Raw genomic sequence first — 15,880 nt, 5'->3', positions numbered from 1 at the left:
AAACAGAAAAGGAGGAGGAAACAGAAAAGGAGGGAGGAAACAGAAAAGGAGGGAGGAAACAGAAAAAGAGGAGGAAACAGAAAAAGAGGGAGGAAACAGAAAGGAGGGAGGAAACAGAAAAGGAGGGAGGAAACAGAAAAAGAGGGAGGAAACAGAAAAAGAGGGAGGAAACAGAAAAAGAGGGAGGAAACAGAAAAAGAGGGAGGAAACAGAAAAAGAGGGAGGAAACAGAAAAGGAAGAAACACGTGGGGAGTTGAAATGTATGTTTGATAAGCACGAGTCTTCTTCCTACCTGTCCGAAAATGAGCCCATAGACCATGGGTCATAGGAAAGAATCACCTGCTAAACAGCAGATTGTAACTCAAAAACTAAGGACTGCTATCTGACCCGGAAAAGGAAACAAAAAAAAACGAACATATTGTGTTGTGTTTAACACGTATCAGTGATTTACATGTGAAACCCAACAAAATAACTTTTTTCTTTCACTTTATGAAAAAAAAAAAAAAACTGTATCAAAGTTTTTTTCTTTGCAAGTCTTCACACACAATGTTTGGTCCAACATTACACCACTATAATATATTTGGGGAATATAGAAGTTAAAAAAGAATTAAAAATAAAACACGATTCCCCATCTACATTACCTTCTTCAATTTCTAACTACTTATTGCATTGTTTACTTATATTTGCATGTTGGTCATTCGAATTATTAAATACTTGTGGATAATATCACACAAAAGAAAATTGCTGACATACTTACGGACCGAAAAATACAAATATAGCAGAAGAACGAGATAAGTGACCATCAAAGGAGTGTATTCAACAAAATAGTTGAAATCTTTAAAGTAAATATGGACGAGGTGATCGATAGCAGAATTGTTGGCATTCCGTCTGCTGTTGGGAAAGACAGTTTCAAGATGATGCCGTAAACTTTGGATGAATCTGAAAGAAAATCAACAAACATTAAACACAGAATTTGCAAATTATATATATATATATATATACACACACTAGCAAGGTTATTTGATGTTGACCAGGACTGAATGATAATCAATGAATGTTTCACCCTCTCATACATTTTTATTATTATCAAAATTGGTGAAATCAACCATTTTTCAATCAAATCTATTGATTTCTTGTTCTAGTTGGGGACCCATCGCAGTAACTTAGTCCACAATACATTGTCGTCTACACTGCACTGGAATGAAACTACCGTTAATTTTATAAAATTAACATTTATACATAACGTTTTGAATTAAAGTTTAAAATGTGAAAGTCAAGTATCTCACTGTGCAACCAGTAATATAAATATAAATTCAACAATACGTTCTTTGATATGACAGGGGTGTGTTCCAAGTGAATGTTTTTGTTTGGAGCACAATTGCAGTATAATTCACTTCGAACACACCCTTGTCATATCAAAGAACCTATTGTTGAATTTATATGCCTGGTATTACTGGTTGCACAGTGATAATGGCTGGAATTTAAGTTTAGAATGAAAACGTTGAGTATCATGACTGGAGTGTACTTTAAACAAAATCATTCATTCTGAAAGCGCCCTGGTCATGTCTTTACTTGTATTGCAAAAACTTAATATAGTATGCATTACCAAATTTTACACCTAGCAGTAGTTGTTACAAAATTCATAACAATCAGTTTTTGTCCTAATCCAGAGAGAAGGGGAATTTTCTCTATATTAAAAACTAACCATGTGTCGAATGCTGTCATCTGGGGTAAGGAAGTAAATGGAGACTGACAAGCTTTTACAAGGCATTTTTTTTTTTTTTTTTTTTTTTAATTACATTTTCACCCCAAACAAGGTACAGTGCTACTTTCATGTAAGGGGCTATTATCAGGAACAAGTTGTTGCAGGGGTACTGTGTAGGGAGTTGAGCAGCAAGATGTCTGTTTACATTACGCTTCAATTTCTGCATATCAGCACAGTTGGGGAAAGCAGGAGGCCGGAAGAGAATTCCAAAGTCTAGCAGTTGTGGGGAAGAAACTATTAGAACAGAAGGCTTTCTTACATCTAAGGATCTCTACTGTGTAGGGGTATATACAATAAACAAACACAGGAGTTCCATGCTACCATCTCATGAAGTAACAGTACTATTTCCACACAATTTTTTTTTCCTGCTTTTTGCACCTCTACAGTAAAAACATTTCCCTCACCCAACTTCCTATAATCCTCCGATCAACTATTTATTTTTAAAATATTTTAATATTCAAGAGTCTTACAGTATTATGAATCCAGTTTGGGATGGGTTTTTCAAGTAGTAAATCCACATTCTATTTTTTCTAGTCTGTCTGTTCCACTTTTTCTCAGAAACTGGATTGAACTGGATGAAATGTATGGACCTTTGTTATAAGAAGGTGCAGCAAACTAAGTATTATGGTATCCGTTGGATGCACAATGCGGGATCAAGATGGATTAGTTACCACAATACCACATTTACTCTAGAAGTTCAACATAAAGCATTCGTTTTTAAGACAACAGGCTATAAGTTTTGCTCGTTTTTGATGGGTTAAAAAATCTAGTATAAAACAACGCTAAAAACATGAAATTAAAAAGAAACAACGAAAAATGAAACGTGTCTTACTTATGATTATATGATTCTGATTTAAAGATGATTGTGACAGCAAATGAAATTATTCTCCGACGATTTCGAAGATAATATTTTTTCAGACCGGTTGCCTTCCAAGGAATTCCAAAAAGAATATCTGAAACAGAAAAATACAAACAATTCAGATGATACAATCATTTTTATAAGAGAAAAATGATTAAGTTTGTTTGAAACAATGTGGATAGCATAGAAATAATTACATAACAAATCACTCAATAATCCAAATCCCCGGGATGTCAAAGGTCAAAAATGTAGGAGGTAAAATCCCCAGAGAGTGGGTCAGTGAGATTGACCCACATTTACAAGATAATGCATGGTGGAATGTTGACGTTATTTGGAAACAAAAAAGGTTATTTTGAATAAACAAAATATTTTATAACCAGCTGTGTGTGTGTTTTATTATCACAAACAAGTGCATATCTTGAGAAATGGCAAAGGTTGAGTTTTAGAAATTATATAGCCTGAAAAACACATTTGATGACTGGCTGCAGCAGATATAACACACTGCCTGACATATATGGCACCACTAATAAAAAACCATATAATTTTTGTAAAGTACTAACCTTCAAAATGACAATCAGATTATTAGTTTACAAATTGCATTTAAGTTAAGCTACTGTTGTAAATTTTCAAAAACAATGAACAAATTTTAATTTCATGTGTTGATAAAGCATTCTTTCTGATAGAAAAAATACTTTTCAAGCAAAACAATGGTTATTCAGACTCTGGTTGTTAGAAAACAACAGTTAAGAGGTGGTATGCCGATGATATATGTAGTTGTAGAGATACAAATGATACTGAATGCTTATGTTGCCCAAGTTCAACAGCTGTCCCAGAATACATTCAAGAAAATCTACAAACTCATTTTAGCCGATCATAAATTGAAGCTACACAAGATAACAGGAATTGAAAATATTAGAAAGCAGTGTATTCATAATTATGCATGAACATTTTCAATCCTCTCATAATATTCATCTTCATCCATGTGGTTAAATTATAAATTATTTACTATTTTGCACTTTTCAAAGTGGATTGTTATCTATTCTGTACTTTCAACTAACAATATCTGGAGTTAAGGCTGACGAAACCTCAGACTCACAAAATCCGACACCCAGCCGGCGAAGCTCAGTACTCCAAAATCCAACACACTGCTGTCGAAGCTTGATACTCCAAAACCAGACAGACTTGTCAAAACTCAATACTCCAAAATTCGAAAGATTGCTGTAAAGCTCACCAGTTCCAAATCAACTCAGTCTCTGAAAAACAGGCTTTTTATACAAACCAGGAGCATCTCATTTGCATATAATCGGTGGGAAATCATGTTCGTCTGCATGATGGTCAAAATTAACTGGGCGTCATCATTTTTTATTACAATTTTCACACATTTTTCTCTGCAATCCATTTAATAATTTACTTGATAAGTGATGATAAATTACCGAATTAATAAAAAAAAAAAAAAAAAGGCAATTGTTGCTAATTATGTTTAAATGAACTTTTTGAAATAAGAAAGAAAGATAAACATTTTTACCTAAAACATTTGGTGGAGTGTCCAAAGTCTGTCCAAATTTTTGAGTGATTGTTTTCATCAATTCGGCATCTTCTCGGAAACTATGTTAAAAGAAAGGGACAAAAATAAGTAAATAAAAGCACATGTATTTACATTTGAATGGAAAATGGCACTAGCAGAATCCTAATAATTTTAGTTTATGTTCAACTAAAAATTTGATGCACCCAAACAAAAATCTAAAAATTTAAATGTAAAGTTAAAAAAAAAAAAAATTTTAAACAAATTTTTTTTTTTAATTCAAACTTTTTCAATTCAAACAAATTTGTAAAAAAATTCAAACATAAATTTGTAAAAAAAACAAATTTGTAAAAAAAAAAACAAATTTGTAAAAAAAAAACAAAATTTGTAAAAAAAAAACAAAATTGTAAAAAAAACAAAATTGTAAAAAAAACAAATTTGTAAAAAAAACAAATTTGTAAAAAAAACAAATTTGTAAAAAAAACAAATTTGTAAAAAAAACAAATTTGTAAAAAAATTCAAACAAATTTTTTAAAAAAATCTAAGAAATAAAAAAATTCAAAACTTTAAAACAGGAAGTTGAAAATATTTTTCGGGCCACTAAGAAAATGTATGGGGCAGGAGTTACAATAAATAGGAGCGAGTAAGACAAGGAAATGAAAAAGAAAATCTTGAAATGTATTGATTGAATAAAAGATAAAAGTAAGTAGGTCACTTTTTGAACACTTCATCAGAGCCAGACTAATAGAGTGGAAGTAGAATTTTTTTGTAATGTTCCTAAAAAAATTTTATTTTTGTAATCGTTACAATTTAAGATTTTCATAAAAAAATAAAACAAAAATAAATTCATTTCTTTTTTTTATTACTGAAAAACCATAATTGTTCAAACAAAATAATACATTTTCACTAAGATTCAAATAAAAATAACGGGTTCATTATATTCTGTGATCATTATTTGATTAATACTTAAAAATTTCATCAAAGTTGGTTAATTTCCTTATTTTGGGTGAAATTTTAAGTTGGGGGGGGGTCAAAATGTTTATACATTTTGAGCATCGCCCATTCATTTTGTACGTAACAATATCCTGTATTTCTACAAAGCCACTATTCACCCATGCACGGAGTATTATTGCTACGTTTGGATTAGTGCATCTCCCACTCGTCTCTCCCATTTAGATAGGGTCCAAAAATGTCTTCAATCTAATTAGTTCTGCATTATCAACCAAGATCCAACACCTGTTACATTGATGCAACGTCGCATCCCTGCGCCTGTTTTACAAGTACTTTAATGGAATGCGATCTGACGGACTCATAGCACTTGTATCTCCTCAATAGAAATACCTTCAAGTAACCAGACAAGTAGCAAAATCCCACCTCTTCATTGGTCCCTTGATGCTAAAAAGATTTCTAATATTCACAAACTGCAAGACTTTAGAATTCTCTCCTTTTCTGCTTCCTTGACTGGACTAATGTGCAGAAATTTAAATGTAATATAAACAGATATATTTCTGCTCACCTCCCTACATAGTGCCCCTGTAAATTCAGGAGGTTATTGCTATACATCTTATGAGATGACTGGTTAATTTTTATGATTTCAGGCTCAAATGAACAGCTACAGCAGGAATTGGAATACACCCTGATTGTCACAGCTGGTGAATTTCACAATTGCAATCTGGACACAAGGACATTTTAGAAGAATGATATGCAATAAAATTCTGTTTCAAACTTGGAAAAAATGCCACAAACATATGGAATGCTTCAGACTACTTTTAGACCATCTTGCATGAATCAAGCATCAGTTTTTGAGTGGCGTACAAGATTCAAGGAAGACAGAGAGTCTGTAAGGGATGATGAGAGGCGTGGGAAGAGTGAGGAAGAACAGCTGAGTTGATAGGCCAAATAAAGAATTTCATGGATAAGGACTGTTGTGTGTCTATAGAAACATGAAGTGCACAGTTTGATGTCAGTGTGGAAACTTTACACACAATTATTCGTGAGGAATTGAAGATGCGGAAGATTTGTGCAAATGCACCAGTTCACAATTCCATCGTTGTCAGACCATTTGACCAAGATAAGTCCTCACCTTCCCTGTAGTTCAAATCTTGCTCTTTGTGACTTTTGCTTACTCCCTAAACTTAAAACCTTAGAGGCTGTCGCTATGAGATAATTGACGAGATGAAAGAGGCTTTGATGAGGGTCATTGACACGCTTACACAAAAGGATTTCTATGGAGCCTTCCAGAAGTTATCGGAATGGTACAACAAGTGCATTGCAGTCAGAGGTGATTACTTTGAAGGGAACTAAAGTTTCATGTGGGTACTAGCAATAAAAGTGCCTATACAAAAAAAAAGTCTGGAAACTTATTGAAGGCACCTGGTAATTGCAAATTTTAACTAATTAGAACGATTAAAATGGAATTTAAAAAAATCATACTGGCATTTCAAAACTGAGTAATATTTTAACATGTATTTTGTGTGATTTAAATTTAACTGATACTAATTCTAGGTTGTGGAACTTAGAATAAGGTTTACTTAGCGAAACTTTTTTTGATGGAATGTTTTGGCTAACAGTTTTTAAACTCGTAAGAATTCATCATTGATATTAGTATTAGTAGTACTACTACTGCTAATAACAGTGAGAATGTTGACTATTATGTCAAGGGTGCTTCATGCTAAATTTAACAGACAATAGTTTTGGAACAATAAGTTATCATTAATAATAATAACAACAGTAGAAGTAGTATTAGAACTTCAATCTCCCTATGACATAAGTGAGATGCTAATTTTTGTACAATTGGATCAGTTTTTAGGTGTGCTTGATTTTTAAAAACAAGAGGGAGGGTGGGGTATAATGATTGTGTGACGGAAGGTAACTTACCTACTACTATCGACGTTCCACAGATTGGCCGGTGAGAGAACCAAACATGAAAAGGAAGGCAGGCAGTCATGGAGGGATTTATCAACAGGTTCGGACATATGAAGACAGAGATCAGGAAGACTATATTCAACATTCCTATAAAAGAAAAAGAATAAAAATCTTACATTTGTTATATCTCCGTTTGTTTGTCCATGCAATTGAAAATAAAGTCATGTACCAATATTGAGTACAACTTTTATAGGAGTACAAATTTATAGGGCTACAATTTTATAGGGATTGGAGATTGACAGTATTGATATTTTCCCCCTGAATGTATGCGTTCGCCAGGAACTGAATAAAAGAGCATGTGAGTGAGGGTGATCATAAGTGTTGTCACAAAAGATATAAAAATACAAAAGACATACTTATATCATAAAAATACAAAAGACATACTTATATCATAAAAATACAAAAGACAATGCTCACTTTCGTCATTGAGACTAAGTTGGACATGAATGATGCACCACTTGACGATAAGAGAGAACCATGAAACTGCAGTTAAGTGTTAAAACCAAGTACATTATTATTCGTTATTGATATGCATATTATTCGTTATTGGTATGAAAAGCATGTGACTACATACTCAAATGAGAAAACAAAAGGATTTCAGATGAATATGGATTAGATTGAATATTTTGAAAATTTTTTCCAAATAAAATATTTAGGTAATTTTGGCAAGGAATACAAAGTAATTTTTTTCTTTTAATAGACCTAGTGTTGTATTTTTGCCGTGCTTAAAAATAAATGACAGCAAACACAGTATAAAAATACAATGATATATCTTTGAATCATGAAGTTGTAGGGTGTAAGAGTAGGAACCTGATCGTCAACCAATTGTTGATCGCAATTTTGAGTTAACTTATAATTTTTAACATCCATAAATCTACCTGGTCCATCATTATGAAATTTTATCTTCATTGCCAATGTAGTCACTCCTAGGGGGAGTATTAAGCAATAGAGTATTCTCACCTGCAGCTAACTTTTGCAAGTAATTTTAAATGAATCAACAATTTTATTTCCGGCAATCAATCATGCTTATTTTCTTCCAGCCAGGTGCGTATCTGTGACGAGTATGTTTTATGACTGCCTGGTGAAATTTTTTATTATTCTTACCAGTGTTCTACTTCTTCATCTTTGACAGCACCGTCTAATTCTCTCTTCATCTTCTCCCCAACTGACAGCAACCTCACATACACAAAATGTCACTGTAGTTGAATGATAAAACAATAACATCTGTTAATACTGCTGCCTCAAACCATGAAATTTGCATTTATATTTTTTCATATCAAATGGGTTTTAGGTTCAAATGCCAGTGCTTCTCTACAGAGGGCACACATCAACTGTTGGCGCTTATTTCTGTAGTTCTCCACATTTATTACAGGCAGCTACTCTGACACCTGTTTGCCATTTAGTTCAATCCATGGTATCCCTTTCACGAAGTTGCAAAGCTTTCAAGTCTTCCTAATTGTTGCAGCCCAGGTCCTGCATGTGCGGCCAACACCAGACAAGCCATCAACTTCCATGACACAGGCTACATTTATCCACCTGCCATTTCTCTTGATATAATCAAAACCAGCAGAGATCTTTTTATGTAATGCTATATCTAGATGTGAGTGGGATTTAGAGTTTTCCACAAAGAAAAAAATTGCTGACATAGTCTGCTGCCTTTGTATGGCATATCCAGCAAAGCATAGTTCACTCACTATGGAGAAGTCAGTCCTGGACTTTAAGAGGAGGTAGAAGCATGGTAATAAGCTTTCAATATGAAATTACAAATTCTAATAAATTTAATATATTTTTAAAACCTTATTTAAATCAATGTGGAAGTGACTGTGGTTAAGGGATATGAACACATAGAAGGTGCCTTAAAGAAGTTTCCAGAATTCGTAACAGACTATTTGACCAAGATGGGCACCAAAACAAAACAGTTCCTCACCCTCCCTAGAGTCCAAACCTTATTCCCTGTGACTTTTGGTTATTCCCCAAGTTCAAGGAAAACCTTAGAGGCTGTCGTTATGAGACACTCGAGATGAAAGAAGCTGTGATAAGTGACATTGACATGCTCACACAAGAGGACTTCCAAGTAATGTTTGGAGGAAATTGATGATTGCGAATACATGGGACATACTTACCTCTCTTTTTGCCACTGTAATAGCTTCCAACATTTGTTGTCTATAGTCAGACATTTTTTGTTACTAAAAACACAATAGCAGTTCTACTCTATGAATTTCCGTAATTTTTTAATATATTTTCGACATGACAAGTACTGTTGTGTTTGCTGAAAACAACATTTTAAAAAATCGATCTGTTGACTATCTTAGTTTCTACTTACCTGTGTGTAAATTTAAATGAATTCAACTCGTCTATGATTTCAAATACTTTAGAAAGTGGTGCACGAAAAGCGTCAGTTGCAACCATTTGATCAGGCTTCCACGGAGATACTGTTCCTTTAAAAATTATTTGCTGTACAAAGCCAATTGGAATGCCAGAATACTAAAATAGAAGATTATAAATAAACATTTATATGTATGTGCATAGTAAAATAATTACCTCAAAAATCTAAAGGAGTCAAGGTAACCTGCTTTTTCTAGGACATGAAAAGAGAAAAGTGTCTTACCTGAAACCCGACAAAATGGTCAGCATTTTCTGTGAAAAAAATGATATCATTCCAAATCCATTACTATTTTTTTTGTCTTTGCAAAAAGAAATCACGTGTTGATTGACCAAGTGGCGGTAGTGTATCACAACAAAAAAGGGCTACAACGTAAGCAGTGGTGGTTTTTGTACTTCACACAGTGACTTTCGGAAGCAGGTAAGCGTGCCTATTGAAGCTGTTAACATAACTGATAGTGTTCTACAAGAATTTGTAAAACTTTTTTTAGTTCCTTGTGATTACCTGGGGACTATCTGCTGAGAGACTTTTACTTTACTGCAAGCTATTTCGGCACTTTTTCAACCTCCCTAAAACATTGTGCTCATGAGTGAGATTTTATTTTTTAATTTTTTTTTTTTACAAAGGAGTCATCACTTATCAAGGCCAGGAGGCCACTCGAGGAATAGGGTCAATGAATGTACAGTAGTTAATGGGACAATATCGTAGTAATCATTAGTAGTGGAAATTTGGTAAATTGAATTACTTAAGGGGAACGGCTCATCAAGAACTTGTTTACATTGGACTTGAAGACAACCATATTATAGTCAGCTGGAAAGCAGAGAAACAGAAGAGAGTTCAACAGGTGTGCAGTTCTAAGAAAAAAGCTTTGTTCATGGAATCTATGCTTAGGTTTAGGCACAGATAAAAAGTGGGGAAAATTATTAATAGTGGTTTCAGCTAAACAAGTGTTTTTTGTGAAAGTTTGGCGAAGGAGGGAGGGGGGTCATAGATTGGAGCTCGGATGAGTACTTGCCATGAGAATAACAATAAAGCAGAGAAAAACTCGCAAGTCTCTTCTGTGGGAAAGAGGTTGCAGGAAAGAGAAAAGGGCATCCCCACTAAACTACAAAGTCTATTTTGGACTGTTAAGGCAGAATAAGGTGCTTCTAGCAGATCTTGCCCAGATGTGGCAACAGTATTCCATTATCCTTCATAAAAGTATTTCCATTTTCTCAAGAGCTTCCAGTATAAAGTAAAACTGATTAAAATATTGTACAGTTCAATTTTAATGGCTTTTCAAAGTTGACCATACTTAAAGATTTCGCTTTGCCTTCCATTTTTTTTTATGATCATTCACCCCCCCCCCCCGCCCCATTATCCTTTTCATTTTTTAATATGTAGTATTTTTATTGTCTACAAGGTTTACCTAAGATTATTTATAATTAAATTTTAGATATTTGAACTTGGTCATATTGAAAATGGAATATCTCAAATTTAACGAGAACCTACAAAGATGAAGGATGAAACGTCTGACTGATATGACCGATTTACCAATTTGATCTGAAAACTTTTGAGATGAAAAATATCAAGCTAGTATTGTCATCATGGTTTCAGACGTAGGTATGCAAATGCAAGTTGTGGGAATGGTGACCATAGTCTCAACTTGTCTGTGTACATATCCAAATTAGCAATTGAATAGCTTCATTGAAACTATTCAACTTACCAGAGTTGAGCATTAGACAGAACTTCTGTCTCTTCACCTACTTCATTTTTCTTATACGTAGAACCAAATGCTATTTTAAGAAATTATTATATGACTGGGATGTGCAGTTGTGGTTCCAAAGTGCTATTGGTATAACGTCACACCTAGATAACCCCTTGCCACACTATATATTGGTAACATATCTGGATACAAGGTACCGATGGGATACTCCCATCTCACTTAAAATCTTTTTCTCTACTTATTTAATGCCACTTTTCTCTTGTTCAAGGGTAAAACATTTTTTGATATTTCGCAAGCTCACTTGTCAATCTTCATGGTTCTGTAGTTTAACCGTTTCCAAATTCCACTGTGTATGATCTTGTCTAATCATTGCTTCAAAGTTTTCCTTGGTTAGCCAACCTTCATGTGGTCGAGGACATCACACTTCTGAAATACTTTATCTAGGAGGATGAATGCTCCATATGACTGCATCAGCGCTACAGATTCATCTTTGGATAACGTCTACATCACATAGTGCTTTCAGCAAATCCTCCAACCTTATGTGTTGGGTTTAGGATTAGAGTTTACATTTCAAATTCATCTAATCATGGATCCATCATTGTGTTTCAGTCAGAAGGCAAAATACTCGAGTTGCATACAAAATTCTAGCTATAAACAGGAAGTGTACGACCAAGTGTACAACTAGGATGCATAACCAAGTGTACGACTAGGATGCATAACCAAGTGTACGACTAGGATGCATAACCAAGTGTACGACTAGGATGCATAACCAAGTGTACGACTAGGATGCATAACCAAGTGTACGACTAGGATGCATAACCAAGTGTACGACTAGGATGCATAACCAAGTCAGTAGATTGATGGAATTGCACATGTATTCATTCATGGAATCCTGCCCATTTTGGATGCATCAGAGATTCAAAAGAAAGTACGCAGAAAGTTAACCTGGGATTAATCTTGTCAGTCTCACCTGATGACTCATCCAAAGATGGAACAACCTTACCTCAACAATCCCTACACTACCAACAGTTCAAAAACTATTGTAGTACAACATGGCTCCCTTCACCAGCAGGGGATAGTTCATTTTAAGACAAAGTTTAGAATGTTTCCCTTTGACAAAGGTAGAGCTGACAAAAGATTGCATTTTCTGTCATGTCTTTTTTTTTTTTTTTTTTTTTACACTAAATAATTACACTTTATCAAGGCTAAAAGCTACTCAGGAAGAAGAGTTAATGAGGTGGATTGTCAGTTGAATGATGAAAAATATTATGAGAGGATTGAAACTGATGAATGAAATTAAAGAAATTTGATTATTTATGAGGATGGTTTATGACAATTGTTGACATTAGATTTGAAATCAATTATGTTGTAGCCTGTAGGGAAGCCACCCTGAGGTAATGTATTCCCCAGATGGATAGTTTTTAAGAAAAAAAAAAACTGTTCATGGAAATTCCATTTGGTGCTATGTATATGAAGGGAGAAATGAAGCTTTATAATTGTGGTTGCAATATGAGTTCTTGCCGTGAATGTCTTATAAGGCAGAACCAGAAATTGAAGCTTAGTTGTGCACATTCGACGAAAGTAATGATAGGGTACAGATAGAGTAGTAATGTCTCTTCTGTGAGAAGAGAAATCATGTCCCACTAGATTGTGAAGACGATTTTGTACTTTGTCAATGCAAGAAAGATTGCTCCGAGTGGCACCTCCCCAGATGTGGCAGCAATATATCATTTTGTGACGTTCCTGATTTTTACACAGGTAGAGGATTGCAGGTGCTTTCTGGAGTAGTAGAATGATGCAACCATTTTTCTAACAGACTTAACAGATTGGATCTGGCGTGAAAAGTGTAGTGAGGAATTTCCTTGAAGATCTAAGGAGTGGCCTGCATGTTCTGTAACACGGAAAGAGTAAAGGGTCTTACCTCAGACTCAACGTAAGTCGGCAGCATTTTCTGTGAATGTAAAGGAAAGTCATTCCGAATCGATTTTTCTTTTTTTTTTTAATTACAGTGTGCATCAATCAGTCAAACGGCTGTGGTGTGCCACAAAAAAAAATCTGTGAAAGTTTGCGAATGTAGACAGCGGTGCATTTTACATCACTTTGCTAAACAAACAAGCATGTCTACGTTAAGCAGAGTTTAGCAGTGGTGTACTGTGTTTTACAAGAATTCGTCCCATGTGCATTTTAGTGTTTTGTAAGAATTTGTCCCACTAAGTTTTTTTTGCTTTTTTTTCAACATTAATTACAGAGGGGTCCATCAAAAATACCACCCATGGAATCCTTAATAAAATTCACAATTCTTTACGCAATGCAACCATATTTGGAATATTCTTTTGATAAACTATTCCCTTTCTTATGAATTAGGTTTTGACATTTTTCAATGCATCTGATGTGTTCATAAAAATTAACCTGTTCCTTTGATGATATTAAGAAACTTTTAATTAACCTGTTCCTTTGATGATATTAAGAAACTTTTCATAAATACTAAGAAACTTTTAATAAATATTAAGAACGCCTTCCATTCATTGCTTAAAACTATTAAAGTGAGATGAAAACACAAACATCTGTTCACAGTTTTTGATAAAATTGTCAAATGAACAACTTATATTATAAATGTATACTTAGTTTTTTTTTTTTTGTTATGAAATTAGAACAAAAAGTTACACCCAGGCATGATCGGATTAATTGTCCATGTGCAAACTTTTTCAAGAATGAATGTTAGAGCAACAGAATCACTATTTATACAGTCATACATACAATCACTATTTATACAGTCATACATACAATCACTATTTATACAGTCATACATACAATCACTATTTATACAGTCATACATACAATCACTATTTATACAGTCATACATACAATCACTATTTATACAGTCATACATACAATAGGTGACATGATAGAGAAATGAAAACTCAAAAATGTGAGGTAATAAGGTTAGAGTAGGAGAGGTTTAGCAAGTGGTATGGAGGTAGTGGGTGTTAGTTTTCGAGTAATCGGTGAATTGAATGTTTTGTTAAAATCAATTTTTAGGAATGTAAAAAAACAAAACAAAAAAAAAAACAGACGTATAATGTATTTCAACTAGTTCAGTTATATAAAAACTAAACCTCTCTAACACTAACATTATCTTCTGATATTTATCTCCCATGACAATGACATGACACACGGGTCAGAAAGTAAGGTTGAAGAGCCAGTGACCTCGAGGAAGAACACTGGCCTGCAATAAATGTATAGGTAGCTCCATGGGCACTTCCGACTCATTCCTTCCATAGCATCAGTATATGAAGAAATATTAACTTTAAAGAAAGTGCATTTTTGGAAAAATCTGCACACGAGCAAAATACATGGTGTTCCAAAAGTCTTGGGCACATTTCTAGTCCTCATATCTGCTTAACTAGCAGTGTCAGAAATTTCGTGAAAATAGTGAATAATTCCACCCCATCTTTCTAAGCTTATAACTCCTCGAAAAATGTAATTCAAGCCCTAATTTTTTTTTTCAATTAAAGGAGCAAGGACCAAGGTTTTATTAAAAAAAAAAAAAACAAAAAAAAAAAACAATGTGTTTTTTTTTTTTTTAAAAAAGGTTTTAAACTTCGGACTTTACAGGTAAACTTCTAAAAAAGTGATTTTTTTTTTTGTTTTAAATTTGAATATATTATTTGACCTTTTCTCTTCAATTTGTGATATATAAAACTCCACGACATAAATTAATTATTTACTTTTTAATAGACATTTCAAAATGAGAGGCGTGAATTATTCGACCCCCTGTCTTTCCAAGCTTATAACTCCTCGAAAAATGTAATTCAAGCCCTAATTTTTTTTTCAATTAAAGGAGCAAGGACCAAGGTTTCATTAAAAAAAAAAAAAAGATAAAAAAAAACAATGTGTTCTTATAAAATAAGGTTTTAAACTTCGGACTTTACAGGTAAATTTCTAAAAAAGGGATTTTTTTTTTGTTTTAAATTTGAATATATTATTTATTGACCTTTTCTCTTCAATTTGTGATATATAAAACTCCACGACATAAATTAATTATTTACTTTTTAAGAGAAAGTTGAAAATGGGTGACACTTGGGGGGGCGTGAATTTAAAAAAAAAACGTTTGTTTAAAATATTATATTCGGTTTATTGGAAAGAACATAAAATTTCACATTGACCCTGAAAATATCGTAAAAATAGAATCAATAGAAAAATTTGATAGATTTTTAAAGTTTAAAAATTGAAAAATATTGAGTTCGGAAAATTCATTACTGTTTAAAAAAAAAAAAAAAAAAAAATATTTTTATTACTTTTAAAACAACTGTAATAGTTTATTTTGGAAGTATAATCCATAAAGAAAATAAATAACCCACTTTTAACAGAGAAATTACGAGATTTTTATATTGTATTCGCAGTTTCGTGTTAGGGGTGTCAAAAATTCCTACAAAAATTCTGATACTGCTACTGCTTAACTATAAATGGTAGCAAGATGAAAGTGGTGCCATTTTAAAAGCTAAATGCATTAATTTTTTCGTAAAGATATTGATGTTTTTTCATTTCTTTTCAGATCCAGTAATGGTGTTCACTCACTCAACTAAAAAAAGCATTTTGTGTGTTTGAATTTGCAAAAACTAAATCATGGACACTTGTTCAATGTGCGTTTCGCAAAAAAGATCTCACACCCTACAAATTTTTTTTTTTCTGAGGATTTATGAAAGGACTGGTCTATGTG

General features: G+C 33.3%; 1 protein-coding gene across 1 annotated transcript in view; it reads right to left on the bottom strand.

The window, feature by feature from the left end:
• The window catches only part of LOC145291190 (sterol regulatory element-binding protein cleavage-activating protein-like), a 190,214-nt gene that overhangs the window by 75,443 nt on the left and 98,891 nt on the right, over nucleotides 1–15,880 (bottom strand). Inside the window, exons 4-8 of the mRNA XM_080136769.1 lie at nucleotides 9,396–9,556; nucleotides 7,025–7,159; nucleotides 4,151–4,230; nucleotides 2,599–2,719; nucleotides 759–940 (exon numbers count right to left, since the gene is read on the bottom strand). Coding sequence (XP_079992895.1) covers nucleotides 759–940; nucleotides 2,599–2,719; nucleotides 4,151–4,230; nucleotides 7,025–7,159; nucleotides 9,396–9,556 — 679 coding nt within the window. The remainder of the gene's footprint in view (nucleotides 1–758; nucleotides 941–2,598; nucleotides 2,720–4,150; nucleotides 4,231–7,024; nucleotides 7,160–9,395; nucleotides 9,557–15,880) is intronic.

This window comes from Euprymna scolopes, chromosome 12 (genome assembly GCF_053919585.1).
Source record: "Euprymna scolopes isolate OS-2025 chromosome 12, ASM5391958v1, whole genome shotgun sequence".
NCBI classification, from domain to species: Eukaryota; Metazoa; Mollusca; class Cephalopoda; order Sepiida; family Sepiolidae; genus Euprymna; species Euprymna scolopes.
Note: the sequence above shows the minus strand (reverse complement) of the source record. Positions and strands in the feature narration are given on the sequence as shown.